The 21,573-nt window shown below is 42.6% G+C and overlaps 2 protein-coding genes across 2 annotated transcripts; both read left to right on the top strand.

The window, feature by feature from the left end:
- The first annotated feature begins 173 nt into the window (after window positions 1-173).
- odad4 (outer dynein arm docking complex subunit 4) lies at window positions 174-20,978 on the top strand. The gene is made up of 11 exons (XM_014192868.2): window positions 174-355; window positions 16,707-16,838; window positions 17,133-17,286; window positions 17,400-17,461; window positions 17,575-17,731; window positions 17,984-18,208; window positions 18,300-18,507; window positions 19,311-19,397; window positions 19,559-19,755; window positions 20,367-20,467; window positions 20,560-20,978. The coding sequence occupies exons 1-11, from the start codon at window positions 239-241 to the stop codon at window positions 20,587-20,589; spliced, it is 1,470 nt and encodes a 489-aa protein (XP_014048343.1). The 5' UTR covers window positions 174-238; the 3' UTR covers window positions 20,590-20,978.
- Window positions 8,405-11,826, top strand: LOC106601018 (heat shock 70 kDa protein). Its single transcript, XM_014192866.2, has 2 exons — window positions 8,405-8,604; window positions 9,584-11,826. The coding sequence occupies exon 2, from the start codon at window positions 9,607-9,609 to the stop codon at window positions 11,539-11,541; it is 1,935 nt and encodes a 644-aa protein (XP_014048341.1). The 5' UTR covers window positions 8,405-8,604; window positions 9,584-9,606; the 3' UTR covers window positions 11,542-11,826.
- Window positions 20,979-21,573: the final 595 nt, after the last annotated feature.

Below are 21,573 nucleotides of genomic sequence, written 5' to 3'. Positions count from 1 at the left end.
TGAATGAGTATAAAATCCTATGCATATTTAACTGTTCAAGGTTAGGGTTAGACAAAAGATTAACAGTGTGGTTAAGGTTAGGTTTAAAATCACGTTTTAAGAAGATACATTGTAGAAATAGGCTGGGTTTATGCCTTTGTGGATGTGGTAACTAGTGACGACATAGAATGACCCATCGAGAGACTTGTTAGGCTGGTTGCTAGGATACCACTGGGACTTTGTTGCAAAAATTGCAAACATGTCTGACAATGAAGGAGACCAAGGACCCAAAAGCACATTTTCTACTTACATGGCCGAGGGGGACCAGTTGTACCACAAAGGAGAGTATGTCAAAGCCATTGAAAGCTACTCTACGGTACGGCTTTAACTTTACTCTGTGTTGTTAACTAGCAGCTACAGTACTGTAGCTAGTAAAGTTAGCTAGCTAACGTTAGTGGGAGAGAGGATTGGCAGAAGTAGGAAGAGGGTGGAAGCAGGAATAGGTGCAGGGAGGACTATTGTGTTGCTTCGTTCGTAACCAAGTGCTAAATGGGAATTTACCACATACGACTAAAAAAAAAATCACTTGAACACCCCTCCAACTGGTAGCTAACAATTTTACTAGTGGGAAACTCGTCAATCAGCCTGCCCACGGCTCTCATGTTATCTATTAAGGAAATATTCGTCAGTTGAATGCTACAAGTTATTATTTATAAAATACATTTATTAATATGGTTGTTAAACCATATGTTTTTACAAGCATGATCGCTGTACTTTTAGTATGTGGTTTATGCAGGTTGTTGGTCATTAGCCAATCAGCGTTTCTCAACGAGTTCAAAGCACGTGAACGCATCCAACTGGTATTTACAACTTCGCCATAGAGGACTGCATACATTAGCCTGGTCTCATAGACTAGACGTAACATAGTAAACGTAAATCCGTGACACTCAAATTTGACTTTAGGTTCGGTAAGGTTACTTAAGGGAGGGTGGATAGGCTTATAACGCGAACGTCTAGGAACCCGCTGGTTGCATGTTCAAACCTCAACACAGACAACTTGAGCATTTGAGCTAATTATGAACTTCAACTATTCACTACTTTTTAGCTACTTTGCAACTATTTAGCATGCTAATTAACCCTCCCCTTAACCCTTTAACCTAACTCCTAACTGTAACCCTAACGTAGCTAATGTTAGCTACAACAAAGTTGCCCCTTGGCAACTTTGCAGTAATTTTTTTCTGTGTTATTTCTTACATTACTAGCCCAGAATTTATTTGTTTGTTATTACATACAGCCGGGAAGAGCTTTTGGATATCAGAGTGGCGGTAACACACCAGCATTACGACCAGGAATATTACTTTCCCGAATCGGATCCTTTGTTCGTACCCTCTAGGGCAATTTAACTGATTCCAGATGCTGATCCAAAACACCACCGGCGGAAAAGAGGTATTTGGAGTGGACTTCTAGTCCAACTCAGGAGGTGCACACACCACCCACTGATTACAAGGATGTTACTCACTAATGTTCAGTCTCTGGATAATCAAGTTGACGAGCTCAGGGCGAGGATTTCCTTCCAAAGAGACATCAGGGATTGTAACATACCCTGTTTCAAGGAAACATGGCTCTCTCAGGATACACTGAGTCCATACAGCCAGTTGGGTTCTCAGTTCATCGCACAGACAACAATAAATATCTCTCCGGGAATAAGGAGGGCTGGGGTGTATGTTTCATGATTAACTACTGATTGTGTGATTGTGATAACATATAGGAACTCAAGTCCTTTTGTTTACCCGACCTAGAATACCTCACAATCAAATGCCGACCGTATTACCTCCCTAGCCGCGTCCTCAGAGCATGCGCAGACCAGCTGTACCCAAGCAAGAAAACTGAACTGAACTAAATGACTATCTTACACTCACTTCTGTCATCATGAAGTGCTTTGAGAGACTAGTCAAGGATCATATCACTTCTACCTTACCTGACACCCTAGACCCACTTCAATTTGTTTACCGCCCAAATAGATCCACAGATCCACAGCCCTATCCCATCTGGACAAGAGGAATACCGATGTAAGAATGCTGTTCATTGACTATAGCTCAGCATTCAACACCATAGTACCCTCCAAGCTCATTATTAAGCTGGAGGCCCTGGGTCTGATCCCCGCCCTGTGCAACAGGGTCCTGGACTTCCTGACGGGCCGCCCCCAGGTAGTGAAGGTAGGAAACAACACCTCCACTTCGCTGATCCCCCACAAGGATGCGTGCTCAGCCCCCTCCTGTACCTCCTGTTCACCCATGACTGCGTGGCCACGCACGCCTCCAATCATCAAGTTTGCGGACGACACAACAGCAGTAGGCCTGATTACCAACAATGACGAGACAGCCTACAGGGAGGAGGTGAGGGCCCTGGGAGTGTGGTGTTGGAAAATAACCTCTCACTCAACATCTACAAAACAAAGGAGCTGATTGTGAACTTCAGGAAACAGCAGAAGGAGCACCCCTTTTCCACATCCTTGGCGTACACTCACTGACAAACTGAAATGGTCCACCCACACAAAGACAGTGTGGTGAAGAAGGCACAACAGCACCTCTTCAACCACAGGAGGCTGAAGAAATTTGACTTGGCAGCGAAAACTCTCACAAACTTTTACAGATGCGCAATTGAGAGCATCCTGCCAGGCTATATCATCGCCTGTTATGGCAACTCCACCGCCCGCAACCGCAGGGCTCTCCAGAGGGTGGTGCAGTCTACCCAAGCATCACCGGGGGCAAACTACCTTCCCTCTGTGACACCTACAGCACCCGATGTCACAGTAAGGCCAAAAAGATCATCAAGGACAACAACCACCGAGCCACTGCCTGTTCACCCCGCTATCATCCAGAAGACGAGGTCAGTACAGGTGCATCAAAGCTGGGACCGAGAGACTGAAAAACAGCTTCTATCTCAAGGCCATCAGACTGCTAAACAGCAATCACTAGCACATTAGAGGCTGCAGCCCTATATACATAGACTTGAAATCATTGGCCACTTTAATAATGTAACACTAGTCACTTTAATAATGTTTACATATTTTATTACTCATCTCGTGTATATACTGCATTCTATTCTACTGTATCTTAGTCTATGCCGCTCTGACATTTATATATTCTAAATTCCTTTACTTTAGATTTGTGTGTATTGTGTATATTGTTGTGAAATTCTTAGATGTTACTTGTTAGATATTACTGCACTGTTGGAGCTAGAAACACAAGCATTTCGCTACACCCTCAATAACAGCTGCTAAACACGTGTATGTGTTCAATAAAATTAGATTTGATTTCAACATATTGTTAAGGCTGCGTCAATTCAATTCAATTCTGGTATCAGAACAAAATTTAACACTAGGCTACTGAATATATTTTCAGCTGTTTTATTAATAGAATTAGTCAAGCAGAATAAATGGTAAATGCAATCTTCGTATATACGGGTTCACTGTAACACCTCGCAGGGCAAACAGAGAACTGAAAATGAAATAAGTTCTTCATTAAATACTCTGACAGAGATAGTTCCCGCTCACTACTGGCCTGTCAGAGGGAGGATGAGCGTGGTTTAAACTTACTCATCCTATTGTTGGCGTGCAGGCTGGTCCCAGCCTCTAGACGCATCTTTGTTGCCAAGCATAGTTGTCTTCTAGCTTATCTTCGTGTGTGTACCCGAGAGTCAGACACCCAAGGACAGTGCCTGTTCTTGTGCCACAGCCATTCTCCCCTCTATCAGTTCCTCACATACACCTGTCCATGAGCGGCCCCACCACCAGGCATTGTGTGTGTGTGTGTGTGTGTCACGAGTCTACTCAGCCTACACTCCTACTAGCCAGCAACCCTCCAGTTAGTCATGTCTATTATATGTTGCTCAATCTATGTTAATACAATATAATGTAAATGGTAATGCATCACATCTAATGAGTGAAATAAAACCCAACAATATGTTTTGCCAATTCGTAACATATCATACCAAGTCGATGATGGACATCCACAAATTAATACATACCATTAGAAAACGTAACATATCACACTAAATATAGTGTCTTGGATTTACACCCCCCCCATCGGTTCCTGAATGGACACCCCTCCCCTGCTTTACTAGCTGTAGACAGTGTCCATCGCCCCCAGCACACAGCAGGCGGGAGCAACATCATGTGCTAGCTAGCTTGCTAGTTAGCTAGCACACGGTGTGGCCCCTGTTTGCTGTGTACTGGAGAAAACCATTCCCGACAGGGGGGGGCAAAAGACACTGTCTACCAGTAGCCCCAACATCCCACCAGCACAGCTAGCTTGCTAGTTAGGTACACCACATGCTAGCTAGATAGCACACGGTGTCGCCCCCATCTCCCACCTGCTGTGTACGGGACTAGCTTGCTAAAATAACACACAGTGACCTTCGCTCCAGCCTGCCAAACACCTGTCCTCACCGTTGTTAACGTAACTGCGAGAAAACAGTGCCCTACAGGCAGTGACGAAGGACACTGTCTACTGGTGTATGGCCAGCTAGCCACCGTTGCCGCCCCTTCGGCTGTGGGGTTTATCGGCAGCTGGCATCCAACGGTATTGTGCGTTAACGCAACCTACTGTACTGGTGCACCACCCACCTTCCGTCTCCTAGCTTAAAAGTTGACCAATATAATTATAAAGAGGGGTTTCTGCAGATATAGGAATGTCCACATGCAGGAACGCCCCGAATTGCAGGCCGCAATTATCTTGGTCCCAACAGAGATTGTCTCGCGGAAGGAAAAAAAATCATGTAAAAAATTAGCTGCTTCAACTTCAGTGGCCTTCCTCTCCTAGTCCGGCATGCGACTTCAAGTGCGCCTAGTATATGTGTGGTCTCATTGAAATGGAGTAGGCTGCCTATGCATGGTTTGAAAATCACGTGGCAGTTATCATTCCAAGGAAATGTACTTAAATAGGATTAGACTATAATTTAATACAGTGTGTGTAAATAAATATTGATAATGGAAAAAAGTGGAGGGCGCTCAACCAATGTGAGTCCAGGTGCAATCAAAATGTTTTATCATCATTGAAAAGCGCAATGGTGAGTGAGAGTTGTTCTTTCATTTTCAATAAATATTGATTACTGATTTATTTGTCTCAGCCTGCAGATCGTCCTCCTGAAAGGTAGGCTATATCCTATAAGCAAAACGTAGTACAAGAGAAAGTGCAAGTGTCCGCTGTCGTCATTCTTGCTGCTTCAAGTTCAGTAGCCATACATCAGGTGCTCATGTGGTCTCAATTTAGCAGAGTAGGCTTTAGCGGCATGGGCAGAGAAGCACAGGGCAGTTATCTTTCCAAGGAAATCTACTTCCTAAATGATTAGGTTATAGTTTACTACATTGTCTAGAAATAAATATTGATCACCCATATTAGTCTCCATCTAATTTTTTTGTATTTTTTTTTAATCGTCCCACTCTTAAAAGGTAGGCTATAAAAATAGCTCAAGAGAAAGTGCAAGTCTCTCCAACTCTGCTCTCTTCAAACTACACTGAACAAAAATATAAATGCAACATGTAAAGTGTTGGTCCCATGTTTCATGAGCTGAAATAAAAAATCCCTGAAATGTTCCATACTCACAAAAGCTTATTTATTTCATATCAACAAGCTGATTAAACAGCATGATCATAACGCAGGTGCACCTTGTGCTGGGGACGATAAAAGGCTACTTTAAAATGTGCAGTTTTGTCACACAACACAATGCCACAGATGTATTCAAGTTTTGAGGAAGCGTGCAATTGGCTTGCTGACTGCAGGAATGTCCACCAGAGCTTTTGCCTTAGAATTGAATGTTAATTTCTCTACCATAAGCTGCCTCCAACGTCGATTTAGAGAATTTGGCAGTACGTCCAACCGGCCTCACAACCGCAAACCACATGTAACCACACCAGCCTAGGACCTCCACATCCAGCTAATTCACCTGTAAGATCGTCTGAGGGGGTGTGGGGAGGGTGCTAAGGAGTATTTCTGTCTGTAATAAAGCCCTTTTATGGGGAAAAACTCATTCTGATTGGCTGGACCTGGCTCACCAGTAGGTGGGCCTGGCTGCCAAGTGTGTGGGCCTATGCCCACCCATGGCTGCACCCCTTCCCAGTCATGTGAAATCCATAGATTAGGGTCTAATTTATTTATTTCAATTGACTGATTTCCTTATATGAACTGTAACTCAGTAAAATCTTAAAAATTGTTGCGATAGCGAGTCAGACAGAAAGCCAGCGTGTGCGGGCAGGTGCTGTATGACTCTACTTCATAATTGGTCAATTCCCATCTCCCACTTGGTTATGAACGCAGTATATATTTGCATCATGTTTCCATGATAGACGGAGGGCTACAAAATATTTTTGAAAGGTTGCAATCACCACCGTCTGAATTTTGTGAGCAGTAAATACGTCTCATACTGATGTATTTATCAATACAACTAGCTACTGCTACATGGGAATTATGTTTACAATACAGTGCATTCGGAAAGTATTCAGACCCCTTGACTTTTTCCACATTTTGTTACGTTACAGCCTTATTCTAAAATTGATTAAATTGTTTTTTTCCCTCATCAATCTACACACAGTACCCCATAATGACAAAGCAAAAAAAAAAATTATTTAAGCAAATTTATAAAGCTCTGTCAGGTTGGATGGGGAGCGTCGCTGCAAAGCTATTTTCAGGTCTCTCCAGAAATGTTAGACCGGGCTCTGACTGGGCCACTCAAGGACATTCAGAGACTTGTCCCGAAGCCACTCCTGCGCTGTCTTGCCTGTGTACTTAGGGTCGTTGTCCTGTTGGAAAGTGAACCGTCACCCCAGTCTGAGGTCCTGAGCGCTCTGGAGCAGGTTTTCATTTCATCTCTGTACTTTGCTCCGTTCGTCTTTCCCTCGATCCTGACTAGTCTCCCATTCCCTGCCACTGAAAAACATCCCCACAGCATGATGCTGCCACCACCATGCTTCACCGTAGGGATGGTGCCAGGTTTCCTCCAGACGAGACGCTTGGCATTCAGGCAAAAGAGTTCAATCTTGGTTTCATCAGACCAGAGAATCTTGTTTCTCATGGTCTGAGAGTCCCTTAGGTGCCTTTTGGCAAACTCCAAGCAGGCTGTAATGTGCCTTATACTGAGGAGTGGCTTCCATCTGGCCACTACCATAAAGGCCTGATTGGTGGAATTCTGCAGAAATTGTTGTCCTTCTGGAAGGTTCTCCCATTGCCACAGAGGAACTCTGGAGCTCTGTCAGAGTGACCATCAGTTCTTGTCACCTCCTTGACCAAGGCTCTTCCGATTGCTAAGGACAATTCCTTCGACCTCTTGGCTTGGTTTTTGCTCTGACATGCATTGTCAACTGTGGGACCTTATAGAGAAAGGTGTGTGCCTTTCCAAACCATGTCTAAACGATTGAATTTACCACAGGTGGACTCCAAGTTGTAGAAACATCTCAAGGATGATCAATGGAAACAGGATGAACTTGAGCTCAATTTCAAAGTCTGATAAGTATGTGGGTCTGAATTGTTCTGTAAATAAGGTATTTCTGTTTTTTATTTTTAATAAATATATATCAATTTCTAAAAACCGGTTTTCGCTGTGTCATTATGAGGTATTCTGTGTTGATTGATTAAAAAATACAATTTTATCAATTTTAGAATAAGGCTGTAACGTAACAAAATGTGGAAAAAGTCAAAGGGTCTGAATACTTTCCAAATGTACTGTGTATTAGCAAATTCTTTAGCTACCATTTGTGTTTTTTGTAATTAAAATTCACAGGAGAATGTCACAAGCAGTTCACATTTGCTTAGCATAAGCAAGATATCCCCATAATGGGGATATCATGGGGATATCTTGTTTGTGGTAAGCAAATGTAAACTGATGGGCCATCAGTACGGAATAGGCTAGACTAGAATGGTATAGAACAGAATAACATTGAATAGAATAGAGAAGGATTAGCCGGTGTGTTCATCATTTGTCTTTCATTTAAAAATGAATACTGGATATTTTATATACTCTGGCTGTAATACAAAAAAGGATCTTCCCTGGAGGCACATTAACTTGTGGTGAGTTGCTTGTATACCACTTGTCCAGTAGGCACTCAACGGTCTTACAATACATATCTATTATTCATTAGTGAGACAAAATTATAGACTGACATCTCGTGAACTGTTGAGCAACTGCAGTGTTGCCGATAGACTGAAATGTCGACTGAATAAGGTTAAACCGCATGTTTTCATTTGTGTTGAAATTTGAATCATTAACTGTTTTTGATTATTTTAATCAAGACAAATAATGGTTTCATTATTTGTGTGCTGTGTGTGTGCGTTCTAGACAGGTCTCCGCGCCTCTCGAACACTCTGGAAAGACGAGAACTTTCTTTTCCTGCGCGTGCAATGCATGCGCCTCGCAGGTGCGTCATTGCGCAGGAATGCTGCGCTCTCATTGGGCAATGTAGTCAGAGCGTTCGAGAAATGTCTAGAAATCATAAGTACATTTTTTTTAGGCAATGGGGATGGTATATATTCTGGTGAAGTAACGTTAAATTCAGATTCAAACATCGACTCAACGAGAATACTAAAGGGAAAAGAGAAGACCACGCTCGAAAGACCTCTACATTCATAAACTGTAAGTAAAGGGAAACTAATTCAGTACCCTATTTTCATAATGGCTGTGACAGTTATAAAATTGATAGAAATAGAAAATGACGCTATGTTGGTTGTGTCGACATAGCCGATTTAGCTATAACATTATGCCACAATATTTGGTTAACTAATAAAGAAATAATATTATAAAGATATAATGGTCATCCATTTATTATCTTATTTCATTGTTCAGACTATGCCTAAATTCTTTTTTGTTGTAGCATATTATAATTAGTTATTTCTTCGTTTTGAAGAACATCTGCTCTAATTCTGTGACGATAATACAATATTATTCAGGAGTGTTCATAGAAAAAAATGTAGGCCTGTTGTGAAAAGAGTTTCTCTGTAGTAGATTAGCAGAAATGATTGTGTCTACCATTGTCTTTGTTAAACCCCACTGAATATGTGCCTGGCCAGTATTAGTGTATAACACTAATATATAACACAAACATTGACAACAGTGTTGTTATCATACCTGGGTTCAAATGCATATTATTGTTTTTTAAGGACTTTCAAATACCAGTACATTTTGAAATATAAATAGTTGAATATTGGAATGTGTTTGGAAATACATTTGGAAAGTATTGGCATGTATTTGAAAATACTCAAATACACAGACAAGTGTATTTTAAAATAGAAATATTTCATGCATTTGAACCCAGAATTGTTTGTTCCTAGGTGTATTTGAAATGTATTTGAAAATAGTTTCAAATAGTATTTATATGAAATTATTAGAAAATACTTTCAAATACTTTAAATAGAAGTTGCCGCATTATCTGAAAATATTCAAATACACAGAAAATAAGAATTACAAATACTTAAGTACGCATGTATTTGAACCCAGGTCTGGTTGTTATTCCAGTATATTTAGGATAACATCTCTGTTGGTGGAGATTGACATTACTTGCATCTAGATTTTCGTAGAATAATATCAATTTCTAAAATATTTCATTATTTTGTAGGCAACTAACTCCAAACCATCAAGATGTCATCAGCTAAAGGCCTGTCTATCGGCATTGACCTGGGCACCACCTACTCCTGTGTGGGGGTGTTCCAGCACGGCAAAGTGGAGATCATCGCCAACGACCAGGGCAACAGGACCACGCCCAGCTATGTGGCCTTCACAGACACTGAGAGACTCATCGGAGATGCAGCAAAGAACCAGGTGGCTATGAACCCCAACAACACCGTTTTCGACGCCAAACGCCTGATTGGCCGAAAGTTCAACGATCAGGTCGTGCAAGCTGACATGAAGCACTGGCCCTTCAAGGTGGTCAGCGACGGAGGAAAGCCTAAAGTTCAGGTAGATTACAAAGGTGAGAACAAATCCTTCAACCCAGAAGAGATCTCCTCCATGGTCCTGGTGAAGATGAGGGAGATCGCTGAGGCTTACCTGGGCCAGAAGGTGTCGAATGCAGTCATCACAGTCCCTGCCTACTTCAACGATTCACAGAGACAGGCCACTAAGGACGCTGGAGTGATCGCTGGGCTGAATGTGCTGAGGATCATCAACGAGCCCACGGCTGCAGCCATTGCTTACGGTATGGACAAAGGCAAGTCCAAGGAACGCAACGTCCTGATTTTTGACCTGGGTGGGGGCACCTTTGACGTGTCCATCCTGACCATCGAGGATGGGATCTTTGAGGTGAAGGCCACGGCTGGAGACACTCACCTGGGCGGGGAGGACTTTGACAACCGCCTGGTCAGTCACTTTGTGGAGGAGTTCAAGAGGAAACACAAGAAGGACATCAGCCAGAACAAGCGGGCTCTGAGGAGACTGAGGACAGCCTGCGAGAGGGCCAAGAGAACGCTGTCCTCCAGCTCCCAGGCCAGCATTGAGATTGACTCCCTCTTTGAGGGCATCGACTTCTACACCTCCATCACCAGGGCTCGTTTTGAGGAGATGTGTTCTGACCTCTTCAGGGGAACACTGGAGCCTGTGGAGAAAGCCCTCAGGGATGCCAAGATGGACAAGGCCCAAATCCACGATGTCGTCCTGGTCGGAGGCTCCACCCGGATCCCCAAGGTCCAGAAGCTCCTGCAGGACTTTTTCAACGGCCGAGAGCTAAACAAGAGCATCAACCCAGACGAGGCGGTGGCCTACGGCGCTGCCATCCAGGCGGCCATCTTATCTGGCGACAAGTCTGAGAACGTCCAGGACCTGCTGCTGCTGGATGTGGCTCCCCTGTCCCTGGGCATCGAAACCGCTGGAGGTGTCATGACCGCCCTGATCAAACGCAACACCACCATCCCATCCAAACAGACCCAGACCTTTACCACTTACTCCGACAACCAGCCCGGGGTCATGATCCAGGTCTACGAGGGAGAGAGAGCCATGACCAAGGACAACAACCTCCTGGGGAAGTTTGAGCTCTCTGGGATCCCCCCTTCCCCACGAGGAGTCCCTCAGATCGAGGTGACCTTTGACATCGACGCCAATGGTATTCTGAACGTATCAGCGGTGGACAAGAGCACGGGCAAAGAGAACAAGATCACCATCACCAACGACAAGGGCCGGCTCAGCAAAGAAGATATTGAGAGGATGGTGCAGGACGCTGACAAATACAAAGCTGAGGATGACGCACAGAGGGAGAAGATGGCAGCCAAGAACTCCCTGGAGTCATACGCCTTCAATATGAAGAGCAGCGTGGAGGACGACAACATGAAAGGCAAGATCAGCGAGGAGGACAAAAAGAAAGTAGTGGACAGGTGCGACCAGACTATTTCCTGGTTGGAGAGCAACCAGCTAGGCGACAAAGAGGAGTATGAGCATCAGTTAAAGGAGCTGGAGAAAGTATGCCAGCCTATCATTACCAAGCTGTACCAGCAGGGAGGGATGCCCACAGGTTGCTGTGGAGATGAGGCACGGACCAGCTCTGGTGTCAGCTCCCAAGGCCCAACCATTGAAGAGATTGACTAAAGTGAGGGACTTGTATAAAGGACTTTTCAAAATGTATAAGTATCACTGCATACAATTTGCTATTCAGGAAATACTTTGTACTTATACTTATTTCTACTGGTTAAAATGTTAATGCATTTTTATGGCTCAGTGCTATTTAGGAAGTGCTTTATATTTATTGGTTGTACTGTAAAGATGACAATATATAAACATACTGAAAGATTTTTAAAAAACACACTGATGTAAATCTGTTGTTTCATACCATATTTCATTGCTGGACATTGCAAATAAAATGTATTGAAACAAGTTTCTAGGTCTGTTGGCTGTTTCCTTGAATTCCTTCTCATCATAACACATTCAGTATTCACATTTATATAATATTTCTTACACAATATCATGAAATATTGTAAACAAACTTTGATAGATGGCTAAACCACCAGAGATTGGAGAACAGGTGAAGACACTCTTTATTATCTGATAACATCTGATACAATCACTACGGTCCTTCTTGGAAAAAGAGGCACAAATACATTTCTGGCACATATTTTAAAAAACTATTACAGGTCACAATTTTCTTTACTTTGTGCTTATTGATGTTAAGCAAAGAGAACCAAATACTGTATAGTTAATTGATTTTGAAGTATTTAAAGTGGAACTGACAGCATTTTAACTACTTTGCAGATATGAAACAAATGGACAATCATAATATTAGTAAAACATCAAATTCCCAGTTTATGCTTCAAAACCAACTTTATAAGAGGTTTTAAAAATATGTTCTATTTGTCTCAAAATTCCATGAAGTAAAGTAAGGCATTTTTGGGAGAATAGATGGATGCAGTTCAATGCATGATTAATATAATTCACCAATACATTTCTTGGTAGTCCAAAGAATTTTGCTATCAGGTTGTAAATTACAGCTGGCCTGGTACATTGTTTGCTGCTACCATTCATTCGGGATACACCGTTTCAGTTTCAATAACTTAATATTTTGAACAAAAACAGACGACTTTAACTAATGCTGGGCATGTCAATGCAATGAAACTATAAGGTGTTCACCCATAAAATGTATGTTTCATTCAATGAAAAACATGTTTTAAGTTTAAATTTGTTATGTGGCGTGTGTGTTTCTATACAATCATTCAAATTCGTTTCCAGCACCAATTAGCTGTTATGAGCGTTTTGGCTAGCTATTGTCCAATTTAATTTCTCATCAAGGTGTGAACTGCAACCCACGTCCATTACTACTTTAAGCCCAGTATTCTAAAAATGAAAACACAGCATCTACAGTACTTTTTCATCAACATCTTTGGGTTTTGTTAATAAAATATATTATAATTCGATTTTAAAAAGACTTTCAAAATGCAGATGTTTATTAGGTTACTGTACAGCAGCTGTTACCAAACTAGGGGTCGGGACCAAAGCTCCCACTGGATATCTGACACCTAACTTGACATTGTCTGGTAAAGACTCTGCATCAAAACTCAGCAGGACAGACAGTATCTTCTCTGTTTCACCACACTCTCCACCGGGTCTGCGTCACACCAAGCGGCAGGCGTCACAGACACCGGGAATCTTCAATTTCAATTGGTTCTCAACATTTAACACCACCCCAGTTATCACTCCTTTCAACAGCGCTCAGCTCCAGAGAGCATAGCAAATCAAAGTTCTTGTCCCAAGACGTGTGGTATCTTGAATTTTCCCGCCATGTGGCGTCGACTCAAGAAACTCTTAACAGTCGCCATTACACTTCACCTTCTTCGATATGATGATGGTCCGCAAACAAACGTTTAAAGTGTACCTACTGTGCTGGAATGTACGATCAATCATGATCTGTGCCTATTCTGTACGACCATGAACATAAAATTCAAAACCAAATAAATCCCTAACTTCTACCACACCCTCCACCCTACCCCAAAAAAACTCTCCCCAACCCCATTAAACTTTATCTATATCCTGCTGAAACACTCCACCTTTAGGATTGTTCAGCATGTCAACAACCATTTCAACAGTAACATCTGTTACCTCCAATATCTCTTTTGCCATCTCCACAATAACCTTCAACCTGGCATTTCTGCTTTCCACAACCCGAGTTGTATTGTTAACCTCACCAATAAAAGCTATGAAGTCAACTAAATTCAGTAGGTAGGTCCACTTATGTAGGTCCATAGTAGGTCCACTTAGGTAGTTCCACAGTAGGTCCACTTAACTACAGGTACATCCATGTGAGGTCTATCAGTCCTCACTGTAGTTCTACCAATCTGTTTTATGGCCTCTGCATATGATACATCATGACTGATCCTATATCTCTGAGGCACTTTAGCCTCTCTCTGTACCTGGCATCCACCAAATGCTGCACTGTGTTCACCCCCACAATTTCAGCACTTAACCTTCACATTTCTTCTACATTCACCGTAATCATGTGCCCCTCCACACTTGGCACATATTTTCTTTCCTTTACACTGAGCAGCTACATGTCCTATTATTTGGCATTTAAAACACCACAGTGCATATGGGACAAATTCTCTAAGATTGAAACTATCTGTACTTTTCCCAGCAAGACTTTGTCAAACCTCAGCATCACTGATAAGCCTCTGTCCTACTGATCAACCTTAAAGCCTAAATCACTCAGCCTCCCTTTGCATTTTCTTTACTTTCATCTGTTGAAGTAGATATTGGGACCCCAGTGATGACTCCCCTCAATCTAGCATAATCACCAGGGACATGGCTTTTAATCTTCTTCCCATTAAGGTTTTCCATTTTCAGAATCTTCTCTTGCTGAGCCTGGCTACCACACAATATTAACAATATACAATTTCCGATGAACCGAGCTAATTTCACTTCAGCTACCTCTTTCTCTACGGCATTAGTTAGTCGGATAGGGTGTAAGTGAGGCCCTGTGGTCTCATCAAACATTATCACCACTTTCCACTCCAACACATCATTAATCTTGCTTCCTTGGCACTCTTTATGCTTTTCATGATCTCTCTTCTTCCTATGTTTTTCCACTAAAGGCCATTCCCATCCTTGACTCTCATCCTCCCACTCCACACCATCAGAACTGACACCCATATTGTTTGCATTCCAGCACAGCTGTTGCTTCACCAACTTTTTCTCCATTTCCGACCTCTCGCCCCTTCGTCCAAAATCTTTGCCATGCTTCACCTGCCCCACCGCCATTACACCTCGCGGCCATCCTCCCCCATTTACATGTTTTATTTGGATGGGCAAGGAGTTATGGTAGGGCGGACAGGCCCCCTAAGGCCCGCCCATAATGCTGACCCAGGTTTAAAGTTGAGAGATATCATTCACGCAAGGTAATGAGACAGGGTGTGTAAGTATGCCTCCCGGATAATATGCTAAAGTTGGCCTCATGTAAAAAAAGACCAAGGACATCCAAAATCCATCAGATTAACTGTTTTTAATGAAGCCAGCAATGCAAATAATTAATCTCAGTGATAGACAGTATACAGGTATTATTGCATGTTGACCTACCAATCGTAGTGAAATTAAATCTACTCATGATCAGTTTCATATATTTCATAGTATATTGTCTTGATAGCGGCATTGACGTTGTTGGTTGGCTAGCAAGCAAAATGTGACATTAGTTTACACACTGTTCCCATTTGGGAAAACTGGTCCACCCACTTGGTAGCTAGCAGTGGAGGCTGGTGGGAGGAGCTATAGGAGGACAGGCTCTGTGTAATGGCTGGATTGGAATAAGTGGAATAGAGTCAAACGTGGTTTCCATATGTTTGATGTGTTTGATACCGTTTCATTTATTCCATTCCAGCCATTACAATGAGCCCATCCTCCTATAGCTCCTCCCACCAGCCTCCACTGGTAGCTAGCTATCGTTAGTTCAAATACAGCAAAATGATGTACTGATATGAAAGTGCAATTGTAAACCCAAGGGTTGCACATTTTGTTGTTTGCCCTAGCGCTACATAGCTGATTCAAATAATGAAAGCTTGATGATGAGTTGATTATTTGAATCAGCTGTGTAGTGCTAGGGCAAAAACCAATACGTGCACCCCTTGGGTCCCGAGGGTCAAGTCTGGCTGAAATGTATGAAAGAGGTCCCAGGGGGAGGGTTCTCAGTTGAACGTTGACGCTCATCAGACAGTCTTTGCACTTTGAAACCCACGCCCACCATGATGTATAGCACCGCCCACTGGGAGAAATGGCGTGAAAAGAGTGGGCGTGTTTGAGTGGTAAGGCTAAAGCAACAGACTGGGGAGGTATATCTCACACAGCCAAAAGTCGGACACTAATGTGGTTTTCCAACAGCAAGGCTCAGATCAACATGGCAGTGTTGCCATTGTTTATAAAATGTTTTCATTATAACCACAAACGGAAATCATACGTGTGTACATTGTACAATCAATTAGTGAGAGAGCGCCTCAAACATCACATTCACATCATGGCACAGTTGGTTCCTGTTTCAGTCATGTCTTTGGTCACGTAAAAAAAACGAATGATTGGTTGGCAATAGAGCCTCCCACAATGCAAGAGATGGATGCAGGATGAAGTTATGAAAAGAAACTTGCAGTTGACTGCAGTCAAAATGTCATGACCTTAGATCACATGATTTTTGTAATGCTGTTGACATGTAGGCGCAAGTCGGACAATTATTATCCCCATAATGCAACACACTTTGAAAAGCTGACAAAAGTGATCCGCTCGAACTTGCCCAGTGTGGCCCCTCTTGAGGACTTTTTACATTTCTCCCAGTGGACTGAACAGCACAGGTTAACAATGCAGTGTGTGCATGCTCGGTTGCTCGTTTATTGACTGAGTGGCGTGACGAAAGTTGCATTACCGCCCCCTGCTGTGGAGTTTGTGTAATGGGTGATCTGATTAAATCTTGGGTGTCCAGGAAGGGACTAGTAGGAAAGATGATATCTGTGGGGTAGCTCTAATGATAGCTAAACAATAAACATTTAGCCACTTATAGCTAGCTATTTAGCTATGACCATATAATCAATTTGCTGTGGTTGAATACAATCTCTGTGTATGTGCATTTAGACAATTTCTTCTGTTACTCAGCTGTCAATCGAAAACGTATGTACTGGTTGCCAAGTCGTTTGGGCTGTCTCCCCAGTCAGTGGCTGGTGGCTTTTTTGCTACTCAAGTCTACACTACAAGTTTGTATTTGTAGCTAATGACAGTTCATACATTTCTTTCAGGCATTGATTCTTCAGCCAGATGACAAAAATTGTCTGGTTGCCAGATCCAAATGTTATGTAAAGATGGGAGATTCTGATAATGCATTGAGGGACGCAGAGGCCTCGCTCAAGGAGGACAAAGAATTCTTCAAGGTGCAATTTAAACATTTGGCATCATTATATAGCCCTGTTCTATTTTCAGCCTTTGGCTTTATTGTGTAGCAGTCATTGTATTATCTCTCAGCCAGTGTATGCCATTATTGAGGGAAGCTTTGTATTGTCTGCTTTGTTTGGAACGGAACAGATGTATCCCCCTGTTGGCCAGCTACTGTACTGAAATTCAACGTTTTTTTATTTTCAATGACCACTAGGGCTCCCTGTTGTTTCTGATTTGTCATCATTTCCCAAGCAAAATCCATTGATTTATTTGTATTCCTCATGTTCCAGGGTTTGTATCAGAAAGCGGAAGCTTTATACACCATGGGAGACTTTGAGTTTGCCCTGGTGTTTTACCACAGGGGGCACAAACTGCGGCCAGAGCTGCAGGAATTTAGACTGGGAATCCAGAAGGCCCAGGAGGCTATCGACAACTCTGTGGGCAGTAAGTACTGGGTCCAAATATTTTTGTAAAACATCAACAGATTGTTCTCATAATGCAGTTTTTGTAAGTTTTGCATATGGTTTTCTAAATCTCTTATCTTTCCACCACCTCAGGCCCCTCATCTGTGAAACTGGAAAACAAGGGGGACCTGTCCTTCTTCCACAAGGCAGATGAGGTGAGTCAATGGTAAAGCCTTGAGACGATGAGCTGCATCTTTTTCATAATTCCTCCCACCTCTGCATGTATGTCATCCTCATGATGAGTTCTTTGTGTGGGATTGGTTGGCAGGTGAAGAAGGGACGGCCAAAGGGGCTGATTCACCCCCTGAGAAGGGAAATGAGGCAGCAGAACAAGAAGACGCCTAAGAGTGAGAAGACAGCCAAGCAGCTTCTGGGAGAGCTCTACAGCGATAAGGAGTACCTAGAGAAGCTACTGAAAGATGAAGGTAGCGCAGCCAAAAATCTTTTACTTAGCATGTTCCTGTATTTTCACTCTTTCGTTTGAGTTTCAGTACACAATCAATACACTGTCACACTTGGGAAGATAGTCTTTTATCACGTACCGTATCTGGAGAATTGACCACTACGTGTCCTTTGATTTCCCTTACACAATCATTATTATCAGCATGAATTACAGAGCCCAGTGTGTGGTAAAGGGCAAATATTCCATTAAAGTCAAAGTCATAAATGGCCTCCAGACTTGGTGAAAGGTAAGATGCGGGGTGGGGAGAGACTGCAGGACCTCATCCTCAACTGCATCACCTATCTGGACACTCGCACTGAGTTCTGGCGCCAGCAGAAGCCCATCTATGCACGGGAGAGAGACCGCAAGCTCATGCAGCAGAAGTGGAACAAGACCCGGCAGAACCCTCCCTCTGATCCCACCCGTTTTGTACTCAAGAGCCTGGAAGAGATTGATGCAGGTAAGACAGAACAGACCCAAGGATGAATATGGTAGTTTGATGCTTATCAATACATCCTGGTCAATGGTAAACAATCCCCCCCCCCTTTAAGCTTTGACTGCAGGCAATGCAGAGAGCAGCCTGAAGAAAGCTCAGGAGGTCCTGAAGTCAGTTCAATGCTGGTCAGAGGAGGTGGTTCCCAATAAGAAAGAGGTGCTGGGGAACCTTCACAGCTGCATTGGAAATGCCCTGATTGACCTGGGGAAAATGGACAGAGCATTAGACAACCATCAGAAGGACTTGGACCTGGCCAGACAATGGTGAGTGCTGTGGAGTGGACACTTAATTTCAGTCTGAAAGGTACACTCAACTGCGCATTTATTTTGATAGTGAGGCTAAAACGTTTAATTTGGCTCTATACGCCAGGATTTTGGAGATCAAATGCTAACTTCCCCTCTTATTGGTAATGTTGAGAGGTTAGCATGTATTGGGGGCATGATCTTTGTGCATCTTTCTCACTCATCTTTATACATGATTATCCTTAATCATGATAGCATCCACATTAATGTAGAAGTGTTCAGAAATGTTGTTCTTATTTACAATCAAAGGGATTCCAAAATGACACAATACATTATTTACCATTCATTTCTTTTGGGCACAACATAATCCAAAACACAATCAAAACAAACAGCAAATGCATCCAGCAAGTTTGTAGAGTCACAAGCTTGATGTTGTCATTGCGTGCTAGGAATATGGGACCAAATACTAAACTTTTGACTCCATTTAATACACTAAGTGAATTTGTCCAAATACTTGACACCTTCAAATGAGGGGACTAGATACATAAAGGGCATTCATATCTAAAAGGTAAAACAGATATGTATGGAAATAACCTCAAATATAAGGAGACATTCTGTACTGTCTCCTCATATAAAACATTTGATCTCAAGTCCAAAATGCTGGAGTATAGAGCCAAATAAAGAGTTTTAGCTTCACTATCCAAATAAATACGTAGGGGAGAGTATATGATTTTCTAATGACCCGCATTTCAAATCAAGTGCTTTTCACACACTGCATCTTATTGTTTTAACAGTGTTGTTTCACTTTCTTTGTTGTCCAACAGCAAACTCCCAGAGGCAAAGTCAAGGGCACTTGATAATGTTGGCCGAGTGTACGCCAGAATAGGAAAGTTCCCACAGGCTATCGATGCGTAAGTGGAAACTCAAAGTATATGGCATCACATCTGTGTTTTTATATGTTTTGATTGTTTGATGAAGCAAATAGTTTTCTTGAATACAAAGGACTCCTAATGTATGGATTCACTGTGCCATTCTATTCACTGTGTTTGTGTATTTGCTTCTCCATTCTCAGCTGGGAGGAAAAGATCCCCCTGGCCTGTGGCGGTCTGGAGAGGACCTGGCTGTTCCATGAGATAGGCCGCTGCTACCTGGAGCTGAAGCGTCACACCGAGGCCCGGGACTACGGCGTTCGCTCACTCGCTGTAGCCGATGAAATCGCTGATGAGAAGTGGCAACTGAATGCCTGTGTGTTGGTGGCACAGTCAGAGAGTAAGTGCAGGTAGAAGTGTGGAGAAACCCTTCCCTTGTTTGTGATGTGTACAGCAATAGCAATGGCCCCCTGGTCTGTATTTAAAGTTCATCTTTACAGACTCTTAAAGAAAACGCCATTATCTCATGTCTGAACTTGATCTAATTAATAAAATGTATTTTTTATGTACTGTGGTTCCATTGAGGGGCGGCAGGTAGCCAAGAAGTTAGAGCGTTGGTACAGTGTTGTTCGAATCCCCGAACCGGCATGGTGAAAAGAAATCTGCCATTCTGCCCTTGAGCAAGGCAGTAAACCCCCACAACAGCTCCCCAGGCGTCGATGCCATGGACGTCGATTAAGGCAGCCCCCCCGCACCTCTCTGATTCAGAGCTGGGTTAAATGCGGAAGACACATTTCGGTTGAATGCAGTCAGTTGTGGGAAAATGTCCGTACAACTCTGATCAATGCTGATTCTTTTGAATTACAACCTGGGGACAAAAGCGTTTATTTCATAGAAACTTTGGACACAAGTGTTGATTTCATGGAAACTGTGATTAGTCTTGGTCTACTTGATCTTGGTCATAGCATTAAACTGGTCCTAACAGTCCTTTCCTTATGTGTCCCCTCCCAGTGAAGCTTGGCAACTTTAAATCCGGTGTTGCCCACTTTGAAAGAGCTTTGGACAGGGCTAAGGTTCTCCAGGATGACCCTGCAAGGGATGCCATCCAGAAGGTTACCTGAAGATCCTTGTCAATTCAAGTCACTTCTTTCCTATTGTCAAATCACAATGGCTCACTGATACAATATTTTATGCCCTTATTTAGGCTCTCCGTGAGGCAAGGCAACGTTTATGAGCGCTCATCAGAAGATGACTGAAGAGGAGCCACAGACAGATGTTCAAAGACAATGTAATAACAGTCTTTTAAACATGCTTCTCTGACCTCCACTTGAGTTTTTTGCACTCTTTTATTTTAGTTTTTGATTTACGTATTTAGAAATAGAAAAATTGCACACATACAAAATGTACATACCCCTTACAGAATAAACTTAGGAGATACAGCTGAGGAAAGGGCTTCACTCGGGTGGGAACAAAATTGAATTATCCTATGACGTATTACTTTGGAAATCTATTATTCATCTACACAGGAATTCAATCGTAACAGCTATGTAGTATAATTTGATGTCTTCCTTTTCATTTATGTGTTTTCTGTAGTAATGCAATAAATGCATGTTTCCAGTGTAATGTTTTGTAGTGTCTCATTAATAACGCATTTTGTTAAGCCTTGCCTAGTGTTTTGGAGTCATGTTTGTTTGCAGTGTAACGTGCCACCGACTAATGATCCAGAAAGCAATTACTGTGTGTTGAGGTCGTTGGCACTTGGCACACATGGTATTGTTAATCTAATTAAAACTATCTGAGAGACAGAGAGAATGACCCAGAAGCTTTATACAAGGAAATATAGGTTAGAAAGATGGTTAAGATGTGTTTGGATTGCATTATGAAACTCATGAACTTTTGCTGATCTGGCACATTTTTCAGCAGAGCCTGTTAGCAGGTGTTGGGTAACTTGGGTTTAATTGCCTGTGCCAATGTACATGTAAGCAGGCCATTGGAGACGAAAACAACAGACAAGTACTGACTGGCACAATGCACCCAGTCAAAAATCATCGTATTGTTCTTTAGAACTGTGTACACGTTTCCCTGTAGTGTGTTTCTGTCTGATTACAAGGCTAGTTCCCTTTCTGCACTCTGATATCATTGTTTCAGACTGGCATGCTGACAATGCTGTTATTCACTAGGTAGCTGATTCCCTTTATATGGGTATTAAGAAATCCTG

Source organism: Salmo salar, chromosome ssa03 (genome assembly GCF_905237065.1).
Source record: "Salmo salar chromosome ssa03, Ssal_v3.1, whole genome shotgun sequence".
NCBI lineage: Eukaryota > Metazoa > Chordata > Actinopteri > Salmoniformes > Salmonidae > Salmo > Salmo salar.
The sequence above is the reverse complement of the archived record's forward strand: the minus strand, read 5'-3'. Positions and strand labels throughout refer to the sequence as shown.